The sequence below is a fragment of the Antechinus flavipes genome, chromosome 4 (assembly GCF_016432865.1).
Source record: "Antechinus flavipes isolate AdamAnt ecotype Samford, QLD, Australia chromosome 4, AdamAnt_v2, whole genome shotgun sequence".
In the NCBI taxonomy this organism is placed as follows: Eukaryota; Metazoa; Chordata; class Mammalia; order Dasyuromorphia; family Dasyuridae; genus Antechinus; species Antechinus flavipes.
The window spans coordinates 313,845,214-313,871,895 of NC_067401.1; the positions used below are offsets into that span (position 1 = coordinate 313,845,214).

At 35.3% G+C, this 26,682-nt stretch overlaps 1 protein-coding gene across 2 annotated transcripts in view; it reads left to right on the forward strand.

Moving 5' to 3' along the window:
• TMEM200A (transmembrane protein 200A) overlaps positions 1-23,297 on the forward strand; it is a 151,753-nt gene extending 128,456 nt beyond the window's left edge. For both annotated transcript variants that reach the window (XM_051997724.1, XM_051997723.1), the window contains one exon: positions 20,095-23,297. In XM_051997724.1, coding sequence (XP_051853684.1) covers positions 20,111-21,586 — 1,476 coding nt within the window. In that variant the 5' untranslated portion in view covers positions 20,095-20,110 and the 3' untranslated portion in view covers positions 21,587-23,297. The remainder of the gene's footprint in view (positions 1-20,094) is intronic.
• The last annotated feature ends 3,385 nt before the right edge of the window (positions 23,298-26,682 follow it).

Below are 26,682 nucleotides of genomic sequence, written 5' to 3' on the forward strand. Positions count from 1 at the left end.
GGAGAGCAATCTGGAATTATGCCCAAAAAAATTATCAAATTGTGCATACCCTTTGATCCAGCAGTGTTTCTATTGGTCTTATATCCCAAAGAAATACTAAAGAAGGGAAAGGCACCTGTATGTGCCAAAATGTTTGTAGCAGCCCTATTTGTAGTGGCTAGAAACTGGAAAATGAATGGATGCCCATCAATTGGAGAATGGCTGGGTAAATTGTGGTATATGAATGTTATGGAATATTATTGTTCTGTAAGAAATGACCAGCAGGATGAATACAGAGAGGACTGGCGAGACTTACATGAACTGATGCTAAGTGAAATGAGCAGAACCAGGAGATCATTATACACTTCAACAACGATATTGTATGAAGGACATATTTTGATGGAAGTGGATTTCTTTGACAAAGAAACCTAACTGAGTTTCAATTGATAAATGACGGATAAAAGCAGCTACACCCAAAGAAAGAACACTGGGAAACTAATGTGAACTATCTGCATTTTAGTTTTTCTTCCCGGGTTATTTATAACTTCTGAATCCAATTCTCCCTATGCAACAAGAGAACTGTTCGGTTCTGCAAACATATATTGTATCTAGGATATACTACAACATATCCAACATATAAAGGACTGCTTGCCATCTAGGGGAGGGGTGGAGGGAGGGAGGGAAAAAATTGGAACAGAAACGAGTGCAAAGGATAATGTTGTAAAAAAAAAAAATTACCCTGGCATGAATTCTGTCAATATAAAGTAATTATTAAATAAAAATTAAAAAAAAAAAACAAAACAAAACAAAAAAGAGCAGGGACTATTACATTTTCTTTTTTTTTTTATCTTGAGCATCTAGTATTATTATCTGGCATTTGGTAGATGCTTCACAAATTCCTGTTTGTTTGATTGAATGATTAGGACAGCTCTAGAACCCCAAGTTGTTGTATCATGTTGCAGTACAAGGTAGAGTAAAAAAAGGAAGGCTCATGGAGCAGCTAGGTGGCTCCTGGAGTCAGGAAGACCTGAGTTTAAATCTGAGCTCAAACTCTTGACACTTGCCAATTGTATTCTCTTAGGCAAGTAACTTAACCCCAATAGGAAGGAAGGAAGGAAGGAAGGAAGGAAGGAAGGAAGGAAGGAACGAAGGAAGGAAGGAAGGAACGAAGGAAGGAAAAGAGAAGAGAAAAGAAAAAAAGAAAATTGAAGGTACAGGGGAAGAGGTTGTTTTGCCAAGAAAGTTCATATCTTAGCCATACAATGCCCTTACCTTGAGGCAAAATCCTGCTCAGCCTTTACTTATTGTCAGCATGAAAGCATCCTTCATTTGCCAACTGCTTATCCCATCCTACAACTCTTCTCTAAATATTAAAGACAAGAGATTCTGTGCAAGATTTGTTTTCATTGATTAGGAGTGCCTATATTTTGTTCTTTCAGCTGAATGTCAGTATGATCTCCATAATGGGGTGTCCTCAAGCTGTTTTTATGGTCAAATAAAAACATTGTTCTGTGAAGGCCTGATCTGTTACTGATATAGCCAGGTGCTGATGCCTGACATGCATGGCTATGACTGGTGCTGACTCACAGCCATCAACACTATCCCTGTTTGTCTAGAGGCACACCTGAAGTCATTGCTGCCATCTTTTTCTTTCCCCTCACTGTCTTAACACCTTGCAACACTAATACAAAATCTCCTACGAGTTTCTTGCTTTTCCCCCATTTGTAATTCCCTGAAAAATGGGAATCTTCACCTCCCTATCCTTGGGAAGGGAGTTTCTGATACCTCACTTGAACCCTCAAATTCTTTGACCTTTAGTGCTTGAAGAGTGTTGCTTTTAGCTGGGTTTTCCACCCCTCACCCCACCTCACCTCCACCCTCAACTGGTCCTATCCTCACTTTAGTATCTTACCATTGTCATATGATTACTAACAATTATGAAAGTTCATATGTGTATAAATGTTCTCTGATCTGCCTTCTGTTTCCTGCATGTGTGTATATGTATATATACTTATATAATATGGATGTATTATATAACACTTTACAAAGTCTTTTAAGCATAGGATTAAGACTGCACTTGCTATTTCATTAGCAGAAGAGATTTCTATTTGAAGAAATTTCCTTTACCAACACAAACCAGAACTTTCTCTGCAACTTAGAATCTTACTCAATTGTCTAGAGACTTGAGAGATTAAAAGATTTGCCTGGGGTCACACAGCTAGTATCTATCAGAGCCTGGACTTGAATCAATCTAGGTTGGCTCTTTATTCACTATAACACACTGACTTTGTTTTACAGACATTATATTACTTGTTCCTTCACAAGAAACTTGTGAATTAAATAGTGGGAGATTTGGCTCCATTTTATAGTTGAGAAAGTTGAGGTTCAAAGAGTATAAGCCACTTGTTCAAGGATCCCTACTTCATAGTTTTGTTCTTGTTTCTAATGTTGACATTCTCCATTTCATTAATCGACTTTTGGGGATCAGTTTAATCAGGTTTTAACTGTTTAAGATGTGGTTGGAGTAGGGTGATAGAGAAAAGTGGTACAGTTTTCCCTCCATTCCCAGAATCACAATTGTCCCTACTACCTGTCTGTCAATCTAAAGGTTGTATTGGTAACTTTCATATTCAAAGAACAGCTTTAGGTTTATGGATAGGTAAGAAGGAGACAAAAAGGAAAGAATATATTATCTCCTTGAAACACTTTAGTTTTTGTTTCTATGTTGGTTCCCCTGTGAACCTTAGTAACATCTCATGTATTACCAAAATCTTGGTTTTATTGGACAGATGGGGGATTTGTCCAGCATGCTTTTTCTAGCCACACTTCCTCTGTGTGTATGTGTGTGTATGTTAAGTATGTATGTTTTGAAGGTATATATAGATTCATCCTTTTTTTATTGTTGAAGTGGTTTGGTGGTAAAAACAAAAACAAAAACAAAAAGATTGTGCTCTTGGTGCCCAGTTTCACAGTAATTTTCAGCTATTTTGTTAATTCTTTTGTTAATTCTTTTAGGATGATTTTAAATATTACATGAAGAAGGTAGGTCTTACATTACATTTGCCAAATTTAACTTAATTTTTTTAAATTACATTTTTAGGTAGAATATGAGGCGTGGGAAAAATTGATTTTCTCTCTTCATGGTGCATGGGTGGATATGCTTGGTTCCACAACAGTTTCAACATGATCCTCCCCAGCTCCTTATGTTTACCATACCCCAGGTCTCAGCATTTCTTTACATACAAAGTGTGAATCAAAGAAAGATTTTTTTCTTGCCAATTTCCAACACCTAGTTCCCTGAAGTAAAAAAAAATCATTCTGATTACTTCATAAAATTCAGGATGGAAGTCTGCTGAACTGTGAACTACAGAGATTTTCAAATGCCTCCTGTTACTAAACAGGAATTTCCTCTACAACTAGGTAATATAAATGATAGAATGTTGGACTTGTGGGCAAGAAAACTTGAGGTCAAATCCTTTCTCATGGACTTATTAGATATGTAATCTTGATTAAATCTTTTTACATTTTGCTCAGCTTTCTCACCTGTAAAATGAGAATAATAGTAGCACCTATTGCCCAGGGATGCTATGAGCATTAAATGAGATTACAAGTGCAAACTTTGTAAATGTTATTGTAAATGTTAGATATTATTGTTGTTACATAAAAGTACTACAATTATTACACATAGTCCTTTTTTATCAAAGTGCTATGTAAATGTTAGTTACCACCACCATTACCATCACCATCCTTAATTATTAAATCCCCCAAAATGGTTAGGCATTTAGGAAAATGCAACTTCAGCAACTCAGAAAAATCACTCTCTCTGCATTTGGACAACTCTAATTATTATTAACTTTTTTAGTTCATTAGGAAAAATCTGCCTCTGTAACTAAATTTGCTCTTTTGGACTAAACAGAATGTGACTCTTACAGATGACAGCTCTTTAGATATTTGAAGACAAGTCTCTTTCCTCCCACCTCACAACCTTATTTTTTTCAAGTTAAGCATATCTATCTAATCTTTTGATGGCCCATTCTCTAGTCCTTGCTAGAGCCTTTGGTTGCTCTTTTCAGGCTATAGTTTGTCAGTTCTTTCTAATATATGGTAGAACTGAATGAGTTACTCCAGAAGTGGTCTAGCCATTGTACTGAGGAGAGCAACTTTTTAGTTACTTAGGAGAGCTCTATCATCCTATCTGTTCCCCAACCACTTTGTATTTATGTATCCTATTATCCAAAGCTTAGTACACAGCAAGTAGTTAGGTTATTAATCCTTTCAGTAACTCTGAGTGAATGATAAATATAGCAAAATCTTTGTTTAAAAAGAGTGGAAGTTGGAGCATTTTAATTAGTTAGATTTCCCAGTTAGCTGAGATTTAAGTCTTTTGTATTAAAACTTCATGGTTGAAAATCTTTTAAAAAGGTTTTCATCCACATCCATCCATCCATACATTCATTCAACATTCAAGGTTACATTGTTCTTAGTGCTAAGAGATAAAACATGAACATTTTGTAGAGATTGGTATATAGATGATGCAGAAAAACAGGCAATTATGTTTCAGAAAAACAGGCAATTATGTTACACACTAAAGGCATTAGAGAATTGAAAAAAACAAGTGTTTTGTGAGGTCTGAAGAAGATAGTTACTGAGCAAGGTGATCAGGGAGGACGTTGTGGAGCATATGACATTAGTGTTGAGGTTTAAAGAGTGGGTTTGAATTTAATGGGTAAAGAGAGAAAGAATTTTTCCAATAAAACAAAATAACTTCAATTAACTGAGGATCCTCTTTAGTTCTATAGTTGGAAACTTGCTACATAATTACATTTTTTCCCAAAGTTAATGAATAAATGAATGAAGACACACCTAGGAAGTACTGACTAGATGCCAAGCACTAGAAATACAAATAGAATAAAGAAACAACCCCTACTTTCAAGGAACTCACACTCTAATTGGGAAATACTTCAGAAAGTTAACAAGATTATCAGCATGGGTATTCCACCATCAAATAGATCACATTTCTTTCCAAGTTTCAAAAAGCTTGATCTGGTAAAAAACAATCACTTGGTGGCCAAGATTCTGGGGGAAAGTATCTTTTTTTTACTTAAATAGACTGACCCCTACTATCTATCATACAAATACTCTATCATCAACTCTTCTTTTCAAAGGCTTTCCAATTTAATTGGCCCCTGGGCCAGCCTTCAAGAACCCAGGCTCATATGGGTGTTTGGATCAGGCATTAGAGTAATTAGTAAATCAGGAAACTATCATTTATTATGTGCCAGGTATTGTCCTAAGACTGAGGATTTCTTTTTTTTTTTTTTAATTTTTAATGGCTTTCTATTTACAAGTTATATGTATGGGTAATTTTACAGCATTGACAATTGCTGAGCCTTTTGTTCCAATTTTTCCTCTCCTTCCCCCCACCCCCTCCCCTAGATGGCAGGATAACCAGTAGATGTTAAATATATTAGTATAAATTAGGTATGCAATAAGTATACATGACCAAACCGTTATTTTGCTGTACGAAAAGAATCGGATTCTAAAATATTGTACAATTAGCCTGTGAAAGAAATCCAAAATGCAGGCAGGCGAAAATATAGGGGTTGGGAATGCAATGTAATGGTTCTTAGTCATCTACTAGAATTCTTTCGCTGAGCATAGCTGGTTCAGTTCATTACTGCTCCATTGGAATTGACGGTTCATCTCATAGCTGAAGATGGCCAGGTCCATCAGAATTGATCATCATATAGTATTGTTGTCCAAGTATATAATGATCTCTTGGCCCTGCTCATTTCACTCAGTATCAGTTCATGTAAGTCTCTCCAAACCTTTCTGAAATCATCCTGTTGGTCATTTCTTACCAAACAATAATATTCCATAATATTCATATATCACATATACCACAATTTATTCAGCTATTCTCCAATTGATGGGCATCTACTCAGTTTCCAGTTTCTACACACTACAAAGAGGGTTGCCACAAACATTCGTGCACATACAGATCCCTTTCCCTTCTTTATGATCTCTTTGGGATATAAGCCCAGTAGTAACACTGCTGGATCAGAGGGTGTGTACAGTTTGATAATTTTTTGAGCATAGTTCCAAATTGCTCTCCAGATGGTCGGCTGTATACATAATTCCACCAACAATGTATTAAAGACTGAGCATTTCAAGAAAAAGACACTGTCTTTGACCAAAGCATGGATTTTCTAATGGGGAGAGACAACTATATACATATATGTACAAAATAAATAGAAGGCAATCTCAGAAAGAAGGTGCTAGCAGCAGATGGAGAGAGGGACTATAATGGAGAATTGTCACACCATCAGTAATAAATGAAAACATTTAAACACCGAGGTCCTGAAAGACCAAGTTCAAGGAAATGATTCTAGGTGAAAAAAATCATGAACAAGCAATGACTCAAAAAGTTTTATTAATATTGTTATGACTCACACTTTCCATTTTGCGCCTTTAATCAAAGCACATAAAATCATTTGCAGACTTATCTGTGGTGTTTTTCTTTTTAACTGAATTATCACGATGTTGAAGGAGTAGAATTTCCTTTCCTTTATTTCACTGTGGTGTTTGGAGGAAAATAACCCAGAGCTTCATATACTATTCTCTGTCATTTTAGTGTAGCATGCACAACAATCACACCCTGGTCAAGCCATCTTAGCAGATGGGCTAAACCAGGATGAGAGGAATTGACAGATCTCAAGCCAGTTGGAATTAGGAGGCTGTCCACTGGAAGCATATGAAGGCTTCCCGCAGTGATATGGATGGGTTAGAGTAATTTGTTCCAAAAGTCATGAAGGTAACTAAAGTGTGCACCATGCAACACTGAGAGCTTGGTCAGGCATGGAACACTTCAAAGATAAAATTTAAACCAACAATTACTACCCCATGTTATCTCTGTAGTTGTTTCATTGTGAACTTCTCATCCACAATCTCAATGATTTCTGTGTCAATTCTATCTATGATCCATAATCTTGTACTGGAGTGCTACATAAATCTTACAAATGAGGACCCCAACTGGAAGATCAAGTTGTAGGACTTTTTAAAGCCTTACCTATTGATTTCTAAGTCTGTTACTCTAACTTCCCATGGCCACTCATCCAATTATCTAACTAGAAGAAGATATATAACATACTTCTATCCCTTCCACTATTTATTTCTAAGGGTCTTGAACATTCTTCTTTATTCTAATTTTTGTGAATTCACAATTCTTAAATGTAGTCCTCTTGTTTTTCTTCATGTTTCTTTCTTCATACTTTGGCTGTCCACTTAGGAGACCTAGATAAATGCCTATTTCTTCCATTTTCCCTTTTCAACTTATCCAGCTTAAAATATTTCTCTCCTTCCTCCCACTACTGCCTTTGGGACAAAATATGGGAATGCTAATAGGAAATCTTTTTAAAGAAAGAATCCATATGGAATGTGATGTTTAACTTCTCTTTTAAAAACATTATCCAGTGGAAAGATACAACACTGACTGAATGGTTTTGTTTTCATTTCAAAGAAGGATTCAATTCATTCTAAAGCCTTTTCCCACACAATGAAAACAACTGTGTTAAACAACCAAAATGCTTAAAAACACATAGAAAAAATATTCATCATAGATTAGTGGACACGTTTTTAAATTTTGATTAAGCTGAAGTTTGCCTTTTGTAACTAAGGACACAATTTATTAAACTCATAGGTTATAATGCTAGTTATCTTAGTTTATCTGTTGACATTTTACTGTCTTAACCTTAATACCAATGCTAATGAAGGCAATGTCATTTAGCTGAAATATAGATGCAATGTAGAAATGCTCTTATGTAAACACATTTAAATAATCAAAAATTATATTCATTTGCAGACAAGTAGATTTCTACAAATAATAATTTAATGCTTTGGTGGGGAATGGGAAATCTTATCACTATGCAAAAGACTTTGTAGGTATGTATATAAAGGACCTCCACTGGCCCAAGGAATTGTCATCCATAAACTATTCAACATGCAATGCATAGTGACAGGGTGCTTTATCTTGTTAAAGTGCAAATTAAAAATTTATTATTCAAAACTCACAAAAACTAATTAAGTAAAAAAGAAATTTAAATAATCTTTCAAATGACGTTTTGGTAAGTATATAGCTTTATATTTCTGAATTTATCGAATCTTAAAACTCCACTAAGAATTTTTGGGGAAACAGTAGTATATTATACATTCTTAGAATTTGTTTTATTCAACTGATCAAATAATCTAATCTCCTTTCTATCCATCCCATCCTCCCATCTTCCCTTTCCCTTCTGGTTTCATATTGAGAAAAATGTATTTCTGCACCTGCATAGGGTTTCCTCCCTTTGGCCAGGTCAAATGAGAGTGAAATTCAAATATTGCCTATCCCCCTTTCCTCCTTTTTGGGGAGTGTATTTGTGTGTGTGTGTGTGTGTGTGTGTGTGTGTGTATGTATATAGACTTCTACTTATATACCTTGATTATGTTAACAATTTTACTCATTCTTATTTTACCTAGGACATTGTTCTTCTCTGTCTCTCTCTGTCTCTCTGTCTCTCTCTTTTTCTCTCTTTCTTTCTTTCTTTCCTCTTCCCTCCCTCCTTCCTTCCCTTTCTTTCTCTTGTTCTCCCTCTCACTTGCTCTGGATTTTGCGCTCTCTCTCTCTCTCTCTCTCTCTCTCTCTCTCTCTCTCTCTCTCTCTTAACATATCAAAAACATAATACAACAAATCTTAGGCTTTCTATTTAAATGCCTCCTTCAGTGGCTCTTGATATTGACAGTATTCTGAGGAGATACATTTTGGGGGAAGTTGGGGAAGAGTTCAATTGTATTTCCTGCTCCTCCACTATCTTAAATATGCTATTCATTTGTTCAGCAAACATTTGTTAATTAAACACCTCACTGTGTGCTTGGTAGCAAAACAGATATAAAGTTTAGATAAAACATGAGCATTGCTCTCATAGTTTAAAAGGAAATGCATCACAAATACAGAAAACTATAGCATACAGTTTTGCCTGATAGATGAGAGATTAGATTAGAGAGATGCAGAAAAGGGGGTTAATGTGAAGTCTGAGGGAGAAGGATATGGAATGCTAGCATTAAAGGGAACCTCGGAGATCTTCTAATCCAGCTCATTTTATAAATTAAAAAAAAAGTAAGGTTCAGACAATTTAAGTAAATTATTCTGTGTCACACAGCTATTTAGGAGCAAAGCTAGGGCTACCATCTGGGTCTTCTCAGTACAAGTCGTATATGTTTTTCATTGCTCCAGACCATAATTTAACATTTTATTAGTACCACTCACGTCTGTCCCTATATACATTGATCATTTTACTTTGATGTTCTATAGTAATGAAGTTGGGCACTAATCAGTTATGTTAAGTTATTTGACCCATCATGAAATTACCTCAGAATTCTGTCTTCTTTATTATATTTAATTTTCATAATTTTTTAGTTTCTTCTTTCTCTGTGACCTGCTAAGCCACCTTTACATTTTAAAGTGTTGTTTCTAACTCTCTCTGGGCTTGGAAGACAGTTTGACATGCAAAGATAGTTTTCAACATTCACCTTTGCAAATCCTTGTGTTGTAAATTTTTCTCCCTCTCTCTCCCCACTTTCCCTAGATAGCAAACAATCCACTATACTTTAAACATATGTAATTATTCTAAACATATTTCCATATTCATCATGTTGTGCAAGAAAATTCATATCAAAAGGGAAAAACCATGAGAAAAAAACCAGCAAACAACAAAAAAAAGATGAAAATACTGTGCTTTTGTTGAGGTTTAGCTTTGGGGTACCTAAATGAAATTAGGGTTAAGGTCTAGTGGCAGGTTTGGGGTACAGATTCGGCGCAAGGGGGTCTAGTAGCGGCGCGAGTTCCCAATAAAAGCATTTATTGGCCCAGAGAGCTAGATTGATAAAAGAGATTTATTATTGGATAAGCAAAGTTAAAGTATAGGCGAAGGAAGAGATAAGGAGGGCACTGGACAGAGGGTCCAGTGGACAGAGGGTCCTCACATGGTAGCCATGTTTGGAATCTCTGCAAAGAGGGGTTCCCAGCATGGCCTTTTTATAATAGGAGACTTAGCTCGAGGAGCTTTTGGGTGTAGCCCCAAAGTTGGCTCATATCCGGGTGGGGCTGGGAACAGGTCAGATCTTCTATTGGAATTCAAAGGGACCAGGATTTGTGAGTTAAAGGGCAATTTACATTATTAACTAGGAGAGGGTGGGAATCTAGAAAGCAAGCTTTCCCGCATCACTTTGATCCACATTCAGCCTCCATAGTTCTCTTTTTTGGATGTGAATGGCACTTTGCATCGTAAGTCTACTGAAATTGCCTTGAATCACCTTGAAAAGAGCTATGTTTATCACAGTTGATCATCAAATAATCTTGTTATTCTGTACAATGTTCTTTGGGTTCTGCTCACTTCGCTTGGCATCAGTTCATATAAGTCTTTCTAGGTGTTTATTAAGTCAGCCTGCTCATGATTTCTTATTGAACAGTAATATTCCATTGCTTTAATATACCATCAATTATTAAACAGATCTTCAACTGGTGGGCATCCACTCAATTTCTATTTTCTTGCCACTACAAAAAAGGCTGCTACAAATATTTTTGTACATGTGGTTCCTTTTTTTTTTTTATGATCTCTTTAGGATACAGACTCAGTATATGTCTACATTGCAAGGTAAAAGGATTTACAAAGTTTTATTACTCTTTGGACATAAAAACTTTTTACTGCTTAAAAATATGTAATAGTCCCTGTTTCTACAATTACTTGCTTTATACCTACCAGTTAGCATTATGTTCAGAAAACTTTGACACATATTATTTGATTCTTCATATCACAGTTAGGCATACTGGTAATCCTTATGTTTGGGAAGGCCCAGTGTGGTAAATCCCCTGAGGTTGAGTTCTGAACTGCATAGGGGCTAAATCTGATCCAATATCCACACTGAATTCAATTATTATATGGTGAACAATTGGAATTTTAGAAGGAGTATAGCTACCCAGATTGGGAAAACATAGAAAGATTAAGTTTCTGTGTCAATCAGTAGTGAGTTTATCAAACTGTGAGTAGTTGTCATACTTCTAACTTAGATGGGTAAGGGAAAAAAATCAATCATCATGAAACCACACTTATTGCATTGCAAATTAAATGCAAATGTATATTTAATTCAAGCAAGTTCCTACGTCATTAATCTTTTGTAATAGTGTGTTACAAAGTTATATTGCAGTTAATTTTAGGAAGAATAGCTTGATTTGAGGTCATTATAATTGCTAACCTTCCCTCTACCCAGAGGATGGTTATGGTGGTTTGAGGACATGCAGGCCTGTTACCAGAATGACCTACATAGTCATTGTCATAGCAAGAAACAGATCCATAGCACTGTTTAATGGGGAGAGCTTGAGGGTGAGAAAAGAAAGGAGCTGATATCAGACAAGTAAATGTCTTATGTGCATGACTGAATCAGAACACTTGATTTTTAGATGTCTAGAACAGTTTATTAAATATTGTGTTCTTGCTTAAGAATAATACTGGTACTTCAAGTCTTAAAGTAATGCATGCTTACCTTACTGTCTGCTTCAATGCTGCTGACCTAATGTGTAGGTGCCACATTCTAATATTGAAGTCAATGACTTAAAATTATAATGCATTGTTGTTTTCCAGTTCTTTCAGCTATGTCTGGCTCTTTGTGACCCCCTTGGGGTATTTTTGGCAAAAATACTACAGTGCTTTGCCATTTCCTTCTCCTGTTAATTTTACAGTTAAGGAAACAGCATTAAGTGAGTTGTCCAAGGTCATGTAGTAATTATCTAAAGCCACATTCGAATTCAAGAAAGTGCATCTTTCTTATTCCAAACACAGTGTTATATTTACTATTCATAGGTGCCCCCCCTAAAAATAATTATAATATATGATATAATATATAAATAATTATAGACAATTTAGGATATAATATAAAATACAATATAAAATCTAACATGAATAATAGTGTATATTATATATCTGATATATATAAAATACAAATATATGACATATGTAATATAAATTGTAACATAAAATCTAACATATAATATACAAATAGAATATACTATATGAATAGTATATAATATAACAAATATAATATAGAATACAAATAAAATTATGATATACAGTTTCCCCAAAGTCTAAAACTTTAATGGTTTAAAAACACTGCACTAACTCCTTTGGACCACTGTGAAGTAGTATGTTATATTTGAGAGAAATTTAGCTTTGATTGATTGATTAGCATCAAATTTATTAAAGATCTATATTAATATTCTGAATTATCTTTCATTTGACTTTCAATAGCTTCATCACCTGGAAATATGTTCCCTAGTAGTGATGAAATTTAGGTTTTGGGATTCTGGGAACCAGAATATGATGAGGTCTAGATTTAGGATTGTCAGAGAACCAAATGCTGAGATTAAATTCAGGGAACCAAAATGAGATTAAGGTTTCTGGTGGTCAGGAAGTTAAATGATAAGTTCTAGTGGCAGATTTGGGGTTCAGGGAATCAAATGGGAAGGTTAGGCTCCCTTATCCCCTTGGGATTCAGCACAAGGGTAGGGAGTTTTGGCAACCCCCCTTCTGGTGGTACAGACATTCTTCATAAAGGAATTTACAAATCTGAAAATCTAGATTGATAAAAGAGGTTTATTATTGGCATTGTGAAGTCAACCTATCCTATTCATGAACAGAAAGGTTGACTTCCTTAGTAGCAAGGTCTCGACAGAAAGTAAAGTAGTAGAGAAGTCCTGGCAGAGAAGTAAAGTTTCTAGTAGAGAGATCCCAACAGAGGGTCATAAGTCTCATTAGGGAAATAGGTGAGGATAAAGAGGGGGTAACCCTGGAAGAGAATATTATTCCATTGGCTAAAGGTTTTCATGGCATACCATGGTAGGACCTCTACAAAGAGAGGGTTTTAGATTGGCTCTTTTATAATAGAAATTTTGGCTACAAGCCAAAGGGGGCTAGTTGGGGCTAGTGGGTGGAGTTCCAAGTTGGGTCTTTCTATCTACAAGCTGGATAACTTTAGCTTGAGCTAGAATTGAATAGAAAATGTTCAGTTGAATAGGATTGGAATTCTTTAACTCAGGATTCAACCAGAAGATTTTCTCCTTCAAGGAGCTTCAGGTGCTTTACCTCATGGCTCATTCCCAAAGACAGAGAGAGAGAGAGAGAGAGAGAGAGAGAGAGAGAGAGAGAGAGAGAGAGAGAGAGAGAGAGAGAGAGAGAGAGAGAGAGAGAGAGAGTGTTTGGGGGCTTCCTTCATCGGTAGGATATTTTTTGGCTTTTGCAGCTAACAACCTAAGATTTGGAGGTACTGCAATTAGTGATGGTAAGAGCAGGGAGATCCTGAAGCGGCTTGGATAGATGCAGCTTGATAGAGTTTTTAAATTTTTCATTATGCTCATTTATACCTCAGAAATTGGCAAAGGCTATAAATAGGGGTTTGATATATTGTTTTGTGGATTATCTAGGCTTAATAAAATGATATATAAAATGTTAGTAATGTAGACTAAATTTAAAAATATATCTTACATATATTTTCTCCCCCATGGAGCAGGGCTGTTAGATACTTACCAACACACCTCTGGGAACTGGGAATATGCACACTGATAGAATCCCATAACTTTGAAGTATTGAATAATTATGCAATTAATATAATAAATATGCAAAATGAAAAATTTGGAATAGATCCCTCCCACCTCTAGCATCCTTTCACTCTATATTAAGCAGCTAGCTGATATATAGAATAATGGACCTAGAGTTAGGAAATCCTGAGTTTGGCCATAAACACACATTAGTTGTGTAAGAATAAGTCACTTAACTTCTGCAAATAACTATAGATTGGGTATAATAGCAGCACCTATCAGGTCAAATAAAATATTGTATCTTGCATCTAGTAGGTGCTATATAAATGCTTATGCTCTTCTCCTTTATAAAATCATCTAGGTTTACTATAAATATTTGTGATCCTCAAATAATAAAATACATGATATAACATAAAACAAATATATGACATTATGTATCATATAAAATCTAACCTGATATATACTATACCATTAGAATATAATATGTAAATAAAATGTAATATATAATATAACATAACACAGAATATATATAAAATTATGTTAGAATGCAGTCCCATAATCTAAAATTTAATGGCTTAAAAACACTGCATTAATCCTTTTGGGCCACTCTGTACTAGTATGTTCTTACATCTTAGTTTAGTTCTTATGTTTATGTTAATGAAATAAAAAGACAAAATAATAATAGCACTTCATCTTAATATAACAGTCAAAGTTTACAAAGTGCTTTATAAACATTAGTTCATTTGATGATAAAAAAAAGATCTAACACTATACTTTCCTCCCAATCTCTATTTCCACAAGAATAATGACAAGGTTTGATAATATTGTTGATATTGTTGTTGTTGTTGTTGTTGTGTTATTTTAGTCATTCCTAACTCTTTTTGATGCCTTTTGTGGTTTTCTTGAAAAAGAAGTAGAGTGAAATGGTTTGCCATTTCCTTCTTCAACTCATTTTATAAATGAGGAAATGGGGCAAATAGGGTCACCAAGGGGCTTGATTTGAATTCAAGAAGATGTCTTCCTGATTCCAAGCCCAATACTCTTATCTGCTCTGCTATCCAGCTGCCCAAGGTTTAATAATATTCCAGAGCAAAATTTCTCAGTGGACATCATCATCATTATCATTCATCATTGGGGGGCTGAGGTTCTGAGAGTGAAATGAGCTGTGAAGCTATGAGAAACAAAAATTCCAATTTCCTTTTTTAGTGGGTCAATAGAGGAGTACAAATTATCAAGTAAATCAGGGGAACTGATGGGAAGGCAAGGAAGCTGTCAGGGTTCCAAGGACTACTTCTCCCAACCTTCTGCTCCCAAATCTTGAAGGTACTTCATAAAACAGGTGCAGGGAATTGTCAAGGAGCCTCTGCTCATAGACAGGCTACTTAAAAATAATTTAAGAGGCCAGACTGATTCTTTTTCTGTTCATTCATTAAAAAAGTAACCATATTGTTTTTGTTCAGCCCTTTTAATCATGTCTTTTTCTTCATGACCCTATTTGGAATTGAGCAATTACCTTCACCAGCTCATTTTATAGATGAGGTAACTGAAGCAAACAAAATTAATTTGCCCAGGGTCACACAGTTAGCGAGTCTGGATTTGAACTCAGGAAAATGAGTCTTCTTGATTCCAAGTCTAGTGCTCAATCCACTTTATTACCTACCTGCCCAACCCTATATTAAGTACCTTTTATGTACAGAGCACATAAAGACATAACTGGATACATTTCATGTGCCAGGGAGTTTATATTATAATAGGAGGAAGGGAGGGAGCCATATCTTTTACAAAAATATAATTTAAATATCCAATATAAGAGTATAATGTAGAATAGAACAAAAATGAAGTACAAAGATCTACTTAATTTGGATAATTTCTAGTAGATGAAGAAGCAGTCAATCAATAAATATTTAGTAAGCACCTTTGAGGTATTAGGCACCGTACTAAGTGCTGGGAATACAAAAAAGGCAAAAGACAGCCCCCATCTTCAAATAGCTTATATGGAAGGGATAATATGCTAACAAATATGGATGAAAAGGAAATAATCAATAGAGGAAAGCATTAGAATTAAGGAGACTTGGGAAATGCTTTTTCCAGAAGATGGAATTTTACCTGGAACTTGAAGGAAACCAGGGAAGGAAAGTAGAAATGAGAAAATAGAGCATTCAAGACATGGGGAGAAGGCAAAGGAAATGTGGGAAATGTGGTGTCTTGTTTCAGGAAGAGCAAGGAAGCCATAGTATCTGGCTCAAGGATGCTGGATCTCTGGATCAAGGCGTACATAGTGGGGAATAGAGGAAAGGAAAGAGTAAGGAGTTAAGTTGTACAAAGACTAGAAAAGTAGGTAGAGTGAGGCTACATTATGAAGGGCTTTGAATACCAGAACATTTTGTATTTGCTTCTGTAAGAGACAGAGTTAATGTAGCTTATAGAGCATGAGTCATGGGATGATAACTAAATGAAGAATGAATTGCAGTAGGAAGAGACAGGGAGTAGGCCAATTAACACACTATTGAAATAATCAATTAGAAAAGAGAATGTGGAAAAGTACCTTGTGTAAGTGATATGGATGATGAATATAATATTCTTGCATATGATTCAAGAATAATAGTAGAGGGGGCTATTCCTATTTGTTTCCTCTTTTTTTCTTCCTTTGTTTTCATTTTCTCTGTTCTTTTACCCTCTTTTCCCTAATTACTACTTCCAATCTTCCTTATTTCTACCTCTCCCCATCCTATCCATGCTGCTCTGCCCCACCTTCATCTGTCTGCCACCTAAGAGTTGATGGGTACTGACAGCATGACTGAGACTCTCAATGTTTTGATCTCAGGGAATAGGAGCAGAATAATGTCCCAACAAGAGCCCCAGGAGGGTCCAAATGGACCCTTGAATGATTCCTGACCCCACAGCTAGCCCTCCTGCCAAGGTGAAGGTCTTCAGTAAAAACCATAAAACAGCATGCATGTACAATTGCATTATTTTTTATCTTACTCAACATACAGTAATTTTGAAATAAATGTCAAATGTTAAAAGTCAAAGTAAAATCCATATTTGATCTTTTCTAGCATATATGTCGCCTTACTTAATATTTAATAATATTTAGGCTTTATGATTCCATTTGTCCAAATAGAAAACAAAATGTCTTCTTGTGTCTCCTACATTCTTTCTTCTCATTCAGTACTTCAGAGAATCTTTATTTTCATTAGTGTTCACTATCACACTACCATTAACTAAGTGGCTAAGTAGTTAAAGTGCTGGAGTCAAGAAGCCCTAAGTTTTAATTCTGCCTCAGATTCTTAGTCGTTACATGGCTCTGGGCGAATGAGTTCTCTCTGAGACTCAGTTTCCTCGTATGTAAAATGGAAGTAATAATGGCACCCACCTCTCAGGACTGCTATAAGGATGAAATAAGATAATTCATAATACACCCTTGACAAAACTTAAGGTAAAATCCAACAGGTCACAAGTCCCCATAAAATTTTGAAAACATTCTGTGAGTGACACTTGTGGATTGAAAAGTCCATCAGTCATGAGTCCCTCTACATTTAGCTAAACTGGATCAGGGACAATAGCTCTATTGTCTGCTGTTCTATTCAACTTTATGACAAATTCTTTTTTTTTAATTTATAATAACTTTTTTATTGATAGAACTCATGCCAGGGTAATTTTTTACAGCATTATCCCTTGCATTCACTTCTGTTCCGATTTTTCCCCTCCCTCCCTTCACCCCCTCCCCCAGATGGCAAGCAGTCCTTTACATGTTGAATAGGTTACAGTATATCCTGGATACAATATATGTGTGCAGAACCGAACAGTTTTCTTGTTGCACAGGGAGAATTGAATTCAGAAGGTATAAATAATCCGGGAAGAAAAACAAAAATGCAAGCAGTTTATATTCATCTCCCAGTGTTCTTTCTTTGGGTGTAGCTGCTTCTGCCCATCTTTGATCAATTGAAACTGAATTAGCTCTCTTTATCGAAGAGATCTACTTCCATCAGAATACATCCTCAAACAATATCATTGTTTGTTGGTGATCTTTTTCTTCTTTTAAAATAATATAAGATGAATGGTTCTCTCTGGGGGAGAGGTGCAGGTTTCTTGGGGGGGCGTTTCTTGGAGGCAGCTTTAGTATCAGTTGAAAGTAATAATCACCTCAAACCGCAGCCAGGTGATAAAAGTTTAGATGTTTTATTGCCTCCAATACAGCCCGGTTAGCTTAGAGGTCTATCTCTCTGCTTGGTTCCAAGAGCTCTTGCACTTTTGTCCTTTGCTTCTGCCTCTGCTTTCTTCAGCCTTCAATCCAGCTCCAAGTTGAATCTGCCTTGCCTCCGAGAGAGGGCTTCTGGCTCTCAATCTCCCAAAGTGCTCTGTGTCTGCACCAGAGTGCTCCTCTCCAATACAGCTGAACTCTCTTCCACCACCAGCCAGCCAAGTGGAAAATATTCTGTCTTGCCTCGGAGAGAGGGCTTCTGGTATAATTCTGCTGAAATCTCCCTGAGAGCCTCTGTCTGTTTCTTTTATACAAGAGGGAGGAATTGTGGGATACGAGAGAGAGGGATTATGGGTTTTCTCCCATAGTGCTCTCTGGCCCTAAGAGCTTTAAGGGAGGTGTGAATTCACAAAGTTACAAAATTTACTTTGTGAATCTGGCATACTTGTGAACTCCGATGAGTAAAGGTGTAAACACAAGCATTGTACTAATTAGTTCTACTTAGTACCTTGTTTCAGGTTCTGGCCCAAAACATCTTCTTGTAAGATCAGATCAATAATCTATCAACTCTAATGAGTCAGCAGTTTGTAAAGATTCCAACATCTGTTGAGGTATATAATGATCTCCTGGTTCTGCTCATTTCACTTAGCATCAGTTCATGTAAGTCTCGCCAGTACGACAAATTCTTTTGTCCATTTTTGCCAAATGAACAAAAATGAGATAAAGAATAGAAAATTTCAGAAAAATTTTTCCTAAAAATATATTTCTAAAAAAGACATCCCAAAATCTAATTTTTTAAAAGAAGATCCAGACATTATTCTTGATTGTAGTGGTATACCTTAAAGAGATGAGATACAAGTAAATTCTTCCATACTAATTAGCACCAAAGGCTATATCCACATAAACAAGGTAGAAATTTTAACATCCAGTATATGAAATGAATATGAACCTAGTGGGGAATTAAATTCTTCTTTACAAACTCTGTATACTTGACATACCATAGGATTGCTTATGGGTCTTAATTATTGGGAAAATAATTTTGCTTTCCCATTTTATTTCACTTATCTAAACATTCTCCTATAGCTTCAATATTATAATTTTATTATTCAGGAAAGTAGGATCCTTTTATTTTTTTCTATATAAAATTTGAGATAAGTAACATCATAACATCATTTAATGAAACAAACCATGTGTTTCCACATTTTCTATATGCCTTGGGAACTACTATAAATATTGAATAAATGATGCATTTTGGGAAATTTAGAAAAACATTTTGTATCACTAGAATCAAGTGTATTTCTGATAATTTGCTTAAAGAAATGGGTATATATGCGTATGCGTGAGAGAGAGAGAGAGAGAGAGAGAGAGAGAGAGAGAGAGAGAGAGAGAGAGAGATTATAAACTCCTTGACATTAGGGGCTGTCTTGTCTCTTTTTGTATCCCCAGTGCTTGGTATAGAGCCAAATCTTTGGTTGGCCCTTAATATATGATGATTTAATTGTGTGTGTGCACGAATATACACATTTGTACTAGAGTTGGATGATTTTTTACTGAATGACATATTTTAAATTTGATAAACTGTCAGGTAGAGAACTTTTAAAAAGTCCTAAACACTAAAACACTTATTTAAAGTGAATGTTTATCAGGGTCACATAGTCATAATGTATTTGTTAAATGTAAATTTCTCTCAAAACTTGAGGGATGGAAACTATTAAAAAGAGCAAAGGACTGAGAATCAGAAATTCTGAGATCCAGCCCTAATGGCTATGTGACTTTAGGTTTCCTGAGCCCCAAGTTTTCTCAGTTGAAGAATATATATGAAGCACTTGAAATGTTATATAAATTTTAGCATTTATTGTTAGTATAATCATTGGTTAGATAATCTCTAATATCACTTCTGTTTCTAACATTCTAGGATTCTGTGAGCTTGATTTTTATTCCAGAAAAGTATTTTTTCCTATATGCTTAAAAATCAACTGCATATTATGCATCTTAAGGAGTTTATTTTTGAAAAGACAGTTAAATGTCAAGAATCTTACGGTCATGCTTATTTCAGTTAAGAGTTAAATAATTGGACTGCTTGCCATCTAGGGGAGGGGGGTGGAGGGAGGGAGGGGAAAAATCGGAACAGAAACGAGTGCAAGGGATAATGTAAAAAAATTACCCTGGCATGTATTCTGTCAATATAAAGTAATTATTAAATAAAAATTAAAAAAAAAAAGAGTTAAATAACTTATGGATGTACACTAAGCAATTGTTTATAATATTATTCCTTTCTTTCTTTCAGGCCAGAATACAGAAATATGATTGCAACAGGGGGTGTCATAACAGGCCTGGCAGCCTTAAAGAGACAAGACTCTGCGAGATCTCAGCATCATGTCAATCTTAGCCCTTCACCTGCTGATCAAGAGAAAAAACCAGTTAGACGCCGGCCTAGGGCTGATGTTGTGGTTGTTCGAGGCAAAATCCGACTTTATTCTCCATCTGGATTTTTCCTCATTTTAGGAGTGTTGATCTCAATTATAGGAATTGCAATGGCAGTTCTTGGATATTGGCCCCAAAAAGAACATTTTATAGATGCTGAAACCAAGCTGTCAACCAACCAAACCCAGGTCATCAGAAATCAAGGTGGTATCATGGTTCGCTTCTTTGAACAGCATTTACATTCTGATAAGATGAAAATGCTTGGCCCATTTACAATGGGCATAGGGATTTTTATTTTTATATGTGCTAATGCCATTCTACACGAAAACCGTGACAAGGAAACCAAAATCATTCACATGCGGGACATCTACTCCACTGTCATAGATATTCACACCCTAAGAATCAAGGAGCAAAAGTTGATGAATGGTGTTTACAATGGCTTAATGGGAGAGAATGAAGTAAAGCAGAATGGTAACTCCTGTGCCTCAAGATTAGCAGCAAATACACTTGGCTCTTTTTCAGGTTTTCGGAGCAGTTTTCGAATGGACAGCTCTGCTGAAGAGGATGAACTGAGGCTCAGTGAGGGCAAGAGTAGTACTCACCTTATGCCCCCTTTGTTATCTGACAGTTCTGTCTCAGTATTTGGCTTATATCCACCCCATAACAAGGCAACAGATGATAAGAACAATAGCATTAAAAAATGTGAAACCAAATCTATCGTATCCTCATCCATCAGTGCTTTTACACTACCTGTGATCAAACTTAATAATTGTGTTATTGATGAGCCTAGTATAGACAACATCACTGAGGACTCTGAGACTATCAAACGCAGGTCTAGGAATTTATCCATGGATTCACTAGCTGTTCCTTTAACCAATATCAATGAATCCTACCAGCGAGCCAATGTAGGGTTGTCACGGAATGATTCTGTTGGGGAATGTCTCTCAAACCAGTACAAGTCTTCTATGGCTCTTGGACCTAGAACTGGACAACTTTTGTCACCAGGAGCTGCTAGGAAACAATTTGGATCTAACACATCCCTGCATTTGTTGTCTTCACATTCAAAATCCTTAGACTTAGACCGAGGTCCCTCTACGTTGACTGTACAGGCTGAACAACGGAAACATCCAAGTTGGCCCCGGTTGGATCGGAGTAACAGCAAAGGGTACATGAAACTGGAGAACAAAGAAGACCCAATGGATAGGTTGCTTGTACCCCAAGCATCAATCAAAAAAGACTTTACAAATAAGGAGAAGCTTCTTATGATCTCAAGATCTCATAATAATTTGAGTTTTGAACATGATGAATTTTTGAGTAACAATCTAAAGAGAGGAACTTCTGAAACACGATTTTAAATGTTAAACATACACACACACAGAAACTATCTTTTACAAGACAACTTATTTTAAAACAATTTTCAGAGGTGTTTGTTTAAAGCAATGAGTACAAGGCTCTTTAACCAAAAGGCTATGACATAATAGAGTTGGCTACCTATTTTTATGGTGGAGACAATTTTATGACTTAGTGATATACAACTGCAATATTGTACTTTATCATCGCACACAGTATTTTTTTATGTTCTTATCTAAGCATGATTTCTTTGGTTACTGTGACTCAGAAACCTGCATCCAAATAAAAGTGAGTCTGCTTCAGGTTTCATTTCTTCCCTTGAATTGCTACTTTCCCAGAATGATGCTTCCAAGGATTGAAAGAAAAGTCATTAAAGTCTGGACTAGGAATGCCAAATCAGCCCAAGACTAAACATATTTTTACTGTATATGCTGATAATGTAATCTGGCATTTTGTTTTTAAAAAACACATGGGATTGGATGAGTTTAGGGGAAAAACAAAGCAGATTAAATATCTTTTTAATTTGTTTGTGTGTTGATTCATTGTAATTGTTTGAATCAGATGCTAATATTGTGAATTCTTCTCTAAGTTATATATGATAAACCTGTCAACATCAATTATATTTTAGAGTTATAATTCCAGAATATCATGTATTGTAATGCCACAGTTCTGAAATTTTCATAGCTTTATGGAGAAAAATCAGAACTTTATCAGATGATTGAAACTTTTAAAAAAAGAAACTGTCTAAATTAGCTAGAATATCAATGACCCAAAGTTTGTCATTCAATTAAATAAGCTTTGTTAGGTACTTCCTATGAGTAATGTGCTAGAGCTACAAAGAAAGAAATTAAAAAAAAAAAAAAACCTCTCTGCCCTCGAGGAATTTATATTCTATTGAATGCAATTCTATCCCTAAACAGCCAAATCCAAAAATAAGTTATTAATTTTATGTTAATTGGAAAAATGAATGGTAAACAATATTAACTAGTATCTATTTTATTCCTTCTTCACCTTGGATTTTTACACATTTCTAATTTTTCTCTCTCCCCAGCTCCAAACAACAACTATAACAAAACCAATAACAACTCAACATCATTAATCTGAGGTTTCAGTAGTTTTATAAATCGCTGCAGCTGGGAAAGTAATCAGCTAATCTCAGCATGACTTTTCATTTTGGCCCATCTCTAGTTAGATGATTCAATAACATTTAGCTGTCACTAAATTGTCTTGAAAAATACCTTTCAACAAGGAAGGATTATGAAAACCCCCCAAAACGTTTTTTTGCAGTGCCAGGTTTTCAGGATTACTGTTTTAGTTTTGTGCACACAAATTCTTAAAATATATATGTTTATTCAAAAGTTTTACTGTTTTCCAGTAGTGTTTAATATTCTTATTAAACTAATATACTCAGGAATTCTTTTTAATAGCTTTCCCCCCAATTAACCAAACATTTCAAAGCATCAGTGTACTGCAGTTGTGTTCAGAAAGCAGAAAACAGAAATATTTGTGTTTCCAACTCCATCCAATCCATATTGTGATCTTTGCATTCAGGGCATGATTTGCTCTGTGGATTGAGGCCTAGTACTACTTGTTAGAACCTATATATTGTAACAAAGTGGGCTAAATATTTTGGTATGAAGCTTTTAATAAACTTCTGGTTTGTGTTCTTAATACATTTACTAATTTTTTTTGAAATAAAATAGAATGTACAACTCTGTTTATAGTTAAGTATTATTTTTTTAATCCTACATGTAACACATGAGTCACAAGTCAGAGGTATATATACAACGGCTGAAGCCACTCAAATCCATAATCTAATGGGATGTAAGTTCCCTAAGAGCCTCTTATTTCATCTTTTTAGTCTCTTGATCGTGCACAACGCCTAGCATAGGATAGGTGCTTGATAAGTGTTTGTTGTTGATGTGAAGTATTGTAATTCCATTCATTAGATACCAATTATCTTCTATGTAGTAGGAACTGAAAACTCAAAGTCAGGAGAAAAAATATCACTGCCAGGAAAGAGTTTACTTTTTAACTGGATGGAAAAATGAATATGCAAATAAGAATATACAAAATACATAAGAAGTATAACTCTAGGACAAAAGATTTCAAAACTCTGGACTTACATAGATTAGGTCCCATCTTGGGGATTGACTCAAGAAAGCTGTCTTTTTTTATTTATTTTAATATCATTCAGTATTTACCCTGAAACAATCTGCAAATGTAGTTATCGTAGAGCTCATTTCTAGGTGTCCATAGATATAGATGCTAGTTACCCAGTATCCTATATTCAGGATATTTGGCAAAAGTAAATATTTAATCCCTAGAAAATGTAGAAGCCATAAAGGGTCTGCAGGAGGTTTAAGCATATTTGCAAAAACTTGTGAAGCACTCATAGTAATCCATTAGCAATTGCCACAATTCTTTTCTCTCTGTGGTGATATTTGCTCTATTATAAGAAGTGTGGGTCCAATATTAGCTTACATTAACTATTCTATATTCTTGTAGTCATTTTCATCTGAATGATTCATAAGATCTGAGTCCAAGTACTCTAATCCTTAACTTTTGCAACTGACTTTGGGCCTGCCACTTATCAAATGAGGGCATGGACTTTACTTAAACTATGATCCTGGGATATCTATTCCTCAAAAAAAAAAAAAAAAAAAAGGATGGGAAAAGATTTACAAAACATTGTTTCACAACCACTTGTGAAGAGAAAGTTGTACAAGAAGTATATCCATGTTACAGATAGGAAACTTAATGAATTAAAAATTACAGAGGAGAAACAAGTACAGTAGTCATAATATTTGGGATACAGTCAATTTACATATCAGAGAGATTTTCACAGCATCAAGGTGATACTTGCTGCTGTTGTTTACCATTTCAATCATATCTGCCTCTTAATAACTCTACTTGAAGTTTTCTTATCAAAGATACTGCCATTTCTTTCTCCAGCTCATTTTACCGGTGAGGAAACTGAGGCAAATAAGATTAAAGTTACACAGCTAGTAAGCATCCTGAGACCATATTTAAAGTAAAGTTTTCATGATTCCAGGATTGGCACTGTATCCAGTGAGCCACCCATCTTCTCATAAGAAGATCTATAAAAGGAGTTTTAAACATTTTTTTTTGTATCCTGGACTCCTTGACATTATGGTGAATCTTATGGACCCCTTCTCAGAATAATGTTTTGAATGCACAAAATAAAAGACATAAGATTACAAAGGAAATAATTTCTGTTGAAATTATTATAAAAAAATTTAATTCCCTACTCATCAGTTTAAGAACAATCTCTAGATAGGTATATCCTTTTATCTTTCCTCTTTAACATTACTTTTAGCTTCTAAAGTATTGATTTTCCATGATGATAACTAGCATTTATAGAGGTCTTTAAAGTGCCTTATAAATATTATCTCTATGAGAGATAATATTTAGCAATATTCCTCTTAGCAATAATCCTGGAAGGCAGATGCTAAAATTCTTCCAAATTGCAGGTAGAGGAAATTAAGGTAGATAGGGACTTGCCCAGAACCATACAGCCTGTAAATTGAATTCGGTATCAGCCAAGTTTCTAAGGTGAAGTCAAGAGTGATGTGCTAGGGTCTTTATATCTAAAGATAGCTGCTAGAAACATGAAAAGCATTGCTTTTCAATAAAAGGAAAAATACCAATTAATAAACAGATAAAAAAAAATCAAGCAGTCCCTGCCTACAAAGAACTTACATTCTATCAGGGAAAATAACAAAGTAGGATATATCACAGCCCTTTGACTCATGGTCAGTACCTGAATAGCTAATCACTGAATGCATGAAAATGTTTTCTTAGCTTTGTTTTGAAATTACAATTTAAGAGATATTACGGTGTTGATTCTACAGCTCAGTTGTACAGATCACCCTCAAGGTAACTGAATTAGACATTAATTTGATGTTGTTGAGTAATGAATGAATCACCAGTAGCTCAGAGCTGTTCTAAAAATTATTATTTAAAAAACAGAATGCCTTCCAGCCAGTCCCTTCTGTTATACTTCTTTGCATTCAAATAATAGATCATGTATGGCTCTTCATTAGGTGTATTCTATCCCCCAAGCTTTCCCCAAATTAACATTTATTTCCTTCTGTGCTTCATTTACTCTGTTAACATCATCAAGAAGTCAAATTAATTTTTCTGCTGGTCTATTTTAAGAATCAATGGAAAATCTTTCACAAGTATCTGCCTTTTATCATTTCCATATTGTCATCATATGGCCTTCAATTGTCCTGAGAGGCTCCAATCAAATATAAATGAGAAAAGAAAAAAATGAACATTTGGAAACCAAATCATACTATAAGGATATGATAAAATATCCTTTATTGCTATAGAGAGCTCATTATCATTTTAACAGACAGGAAGAAGTACTCTATGAAGTAATGACCATGAATTACACTCTCCCTGGCCTTCCTGGCTTTGAATTCTGGCCCCTAGGATGACCAGAAAGATGTTTGGCAACTTTCAAAGCAAAGCTGTTTTTCTTTTCTGTAATTCTAGAGCTCTTTTTGGCAATGGCATGTGTTAAGAAATTCTGTTGGGAAATTATACAGTGAATACAAAGTCAGATCAAAGGCTTATAGTTCTTAGAGTCGAGACTTCTTCAAATTATTCAGCTGATGAGTATTCCTTTGACAGGTGTTTTAGAACCTCTTCTTCTTCTCTTCCTGCTGGATGCTTTGGGACTATTTCATAGCTACTTAGTTCTTTACCCTCTGGAACACAAGGACAAGAAAGTAAGGTCAAATGCTGTTGGGAGCCGCAATCTCTAAGCTGATTGGCAAAGCCCAGCACTGAGATCAAATGTGCACAGCACTCATGCAGTAATAACATTTCCTTCTATGATTCTCATTAGTGACTACTATTTCCTATATTATTTATAATGGGCTCAATTACAGCACTAAGCATTATCTAAAAAAATCTGGTGACAAGGGGAATTTGGGCAAGTTAACGAGAAATGATTCTACATGCATATTCTATCCTAATAAAACTAATCTCTCACTGAGACAAATGATAAAGGAGAGAACACCATGGAAAGCATTATCACTATGGGAGAGAATCCAAAGGTCTAGGAAAT